Source organism: Hibiscus syriacus, unplaced genomic scaffold (genome assembly GCF_006381635.1).
Source record: "Hibiscus syriacus cultivar Baekdansim isolate YM2019G1 unplaced genomic scaffold, ASM638163v2 tig00112236_pilon, whole genome shotgun sequence".
NCBI classification, from domain to species: Eukaryota; Viridiplantae; Streptophyta; class Magnoliopsida; order Malvales; family Malvaceae; genus Hibiscus; species Hibiscus syriacus.
This window is the reverse complement of record NW_024063279.1, coordinates 605,079-608,032: the sequence shown is the minus strand read 5'-3', so window position 1 is coordinate 608,032 and position 2,954 is coordinate 605,079. Positions and strand designations below refer to the sequence as shown.

General features: G+C 37.4%; 1 protein-coding gene across 1 annotated transcript; it reads right to left on the bottom strand.

Annotated features, from left to right (window-relative positions):
- Positions 1 to 518: 518 nt before the first annotated feature.
- LOC120176370 (WAT1-related protein At1g21890-like) lies at positions 519 to 2,647 on the bottom strand. Its single transcript, XM_039182804.1, has 7 exons — positions 2,601 to 2,647; positions 2,450 to 2,512; positions 2,188 to 2,304; positions 1,480 to 1,717; positions 1,226 to 1,384; positions 970 to 1,121; positions 519 to 872 (listed from the first exon to the last, which is right to left on the bottom strand). Exons 1-7 carry the CDS (start codon positions 2,645 to 2,647, stop codon positions 659 to 661), a joined length of 990 nt encoding a protein of 329 aa, XP_039038735.1. The 3' UTR covers positions 519 to 658.
- Between the last annotated feature and the right edge of the window lie 307 nt (positions 2,648 to 2,954).

Sequence of the window (2,954 nt, the reverse complement as noted above, 5' to 3'; positions counted from 1 at the left end):
TTGACACTTCAAATAAACATTTACAAGCAACCTACTTAGGGGTTGGACTTTGAGCAATGTTTCTCAAAGTCAGATCCATGGTTGAAATATTATCAATAATAAAGGTTTCTTACACTAATTATTGTAAAAGGTGTCTCAAGTTATTCGAACTTAATTGGTCCCTCGATGCTATCTTCAAAGTTGGTTGATTTAGAACCGTCCGTGTTTGACAATTCTTGGACTTGATCAGTTCTGCTGAATCAAAATGACGATGGCAGGGCCTAACAAGCCGAAGCCATACTGATAAATGATAATGATATCCATCTCGGACTTGCAAGATGCATGCTGTAACCGATAACCAATAAATCTTATCCCTTAATTTATTATATGTAGATACTGGAATGAAGCCTTGTAAAGATTTGCTTTCAGGGTTAAGCTCCAATGGGTATTAAAGTTTTGAGTCTGTGTACTTTAAATTCTGCTATATGTGTTGAACTATATGCTGCAGAAAAACTAACTGCTAATTAAAGTGGAGAACCATTAACATATTGAGAGGTTAAAGCCCCCAATCGATTTATTCTCTTCTAAAAAAACACTCGTACAGAGGAAGAGATTAGATATATAAATCACTTCCATAGCTTCGGGGAAAAAAACTCTGCTGCAAATGTACAGTCTTATTTCATATTTCTCTAGTTAATTGGTCCTCAGTTGGGATCTTTAAAACTCTAGCAGGTCCCTCGATGCTATCTTCCAAGTTCATTGATTTAGAATCGTCCGTGATAGGCAATTCTTGGACCTTACCCTTATCTTCTGTTGTTGAGTTCCGCTGATCTTTGCTTTTGCCCCATAGCACAGTGTAAAGTCCAAAGATTATGATCACAGTTCCGATTATACTGTAAAACACCCACACAAAAAAGCACATGATCATTTAATTGCTTTAATTGAGTTACACAAAGGAACTCCTAAGGTGCAATATTAAAGAAAAAGTACCTTCCAAGGTGAATTTTCTCTGCCAAAATAACTGATCCTAGTGCTGCAGTGATGATCATGCAGAGGGGACTAAAGGCAGTAACAAAAACCGGACCTTGTTCCCTTATCACAACTCCTTGTGCATAATATGCGATTCCAGAACAAACCACTCCCTGATTATATCCATCACAAAAAGAGTTTTATAATGTTAATTACACTGTTATTGTCATTATTTATCTTTAAAATCTATTGTTTAAGCCTTTGTTTTGGTACTTACTGAATATACAGCAGCTAGCAAGCTTGAATCAAAACCAATTTTCCAGACACTCATATCTCTTTCCATGGCGAACGACACCACCGCACCTCCTATGGTCCCAATGAAGCATATCAAAGCTGTAAGAGAGAGCTCTGCTGGGTATAACTTCAGTGTAAATGACTGAAACCAAAAAACATCAATAACTCAATTTAGCAAATATTATAAGGTATTGAAGAAACGAAATGTTTGATGTGTAAAAGTGAATTAGTACTGACCTGCAGAATGTAGAAACCAGACCAGCCCCAGCATCTGGCTAGGAGCATGAGTGTACCGGCAACCCAATGCTTGGCCTCGGCTTCATTGGTGGCAGTGTGGTGGCTTGCACCTTGCAACTTTATGAAATTGATCGCCGGACCTTTGTACAGTGTCATGATAACTGCTCCGGGGACCATGATTACTGTTCCGATTATCTTGGCTATGCTGCGCACCTTCTTGATATTTACTCTTTCCAACCTATTTCGCAAAGTTATTTTCAGTGCTCAAATTCTTAATATTTACAGAAACTTGTGTGCAGGATAAGATGAATCATTTATTACATAATTTACTTGGTGTAGGCGTGTAGCAATAGTAAACTAGTTTAGTGCAAAGAGCATTTAATATTCGAAAAACTTTATCATGAATATTCCATAAGATGCATATGAGAAAGATGGCATAAACCACAAATAAATCATTTTTCTTTTGAAAAATAAAGACAAGGATAGATGGTGATGGCAACTTTTAACATAGATGTTACTGGCAACTTTTAACATAGATGTTACTGGTTTTCTCTAAGGTGAAAGCTTATGTGTCCAACAGAACAGCTTGGTGCATCATATATTATTACTTGGCGCATGCAGCTTTCGTTTGCACGCTTCTTATTATTGCCTTTTAAGGGTATGAATCAGTTAATTGAAATCAACCCAATTTGTTTAATGTTATAGTACCTGAAAATCAATGCCATTACAAAGGTAAGGGCAGGAATCACATTGACAGTGGCCGATGCAAGCGTTGCCGTAGTGTATTTCATCCCTAAATAGTACAGATTTTGGTCCACCACTGGCCTGTTCATCACCAAACAACCCAATTATTAACCTTCTTTCTGTTCTTCTTTCATTTGCATGCAACGTAGTGCAAATCTGCATAAACATGCATGTATGTGCATGCAAGCACGAAAAAAGAATTAGCATGTGCTGGAGGCATTATTACTCTAGGAAACCAAGCACCAGGATTCTGAGGAAAATAGGGAGAGTGAGCTTTGGCCTAATTTTCCTGCACGAAGCAAAACCAAACATTCATATGCTTATGAAGGAGAAAAGAAAAGACTGCACATCAAAGATAAAGAGATCGAGTCTCGGACCTTTCGAGCACAAGAGCGAAGGGGGCAATAACAATGGTGGCAACCATATGACGATAAACAGCAAGAATGTAATGGTTCTAGGCAAGGGTGAAGGCCTTGGCAAAGTTAAACTGTTTTCAAGTGCCTAACCTAACCTATAGGAAGGTGGGAGCGAGAGAGAGCCACGACAAATTTGCTACTCTCATCCCCCTACATATCAAGTTTGGCCAATAATTTTATTATTTATAAAATTCATACATGTATCTTTACTTATTCGATCTCTAATCTTTAGTCTCTTTGTTTGTCTGTATTTAGTTTTTTGAAAAATATTTTCATTTTTTTAGTGTTTAGTTGGCGCAAAATAAATCATCAATG

Excerpts from the sequence above, each read along its gene's own strand:
- LOC120176370 (XM_039182804.1), bottom strand. The coding sequence starts at position 2,647 with ATGGTTGCCACCATTGTTATTGCCCCCTTCGCTCTTGTGCTCGAAAG. Across the intron at positions 2,513-2,600 it reads TTCGCTCTTGTGCTCGAAAG|GAAAATTAGGCCAAAGCTCA; the intron begins GTCCGAGACTCG and ends TGCTTCGTGCAG. Across the intron at positions 1,385-1,479 it reads CTGGTTTCTACATTCTGCAG|TCATTTACACTGAAGTTATA; the intron begins GTCAGTACTAAT and ends TTTTGGTTTCAG.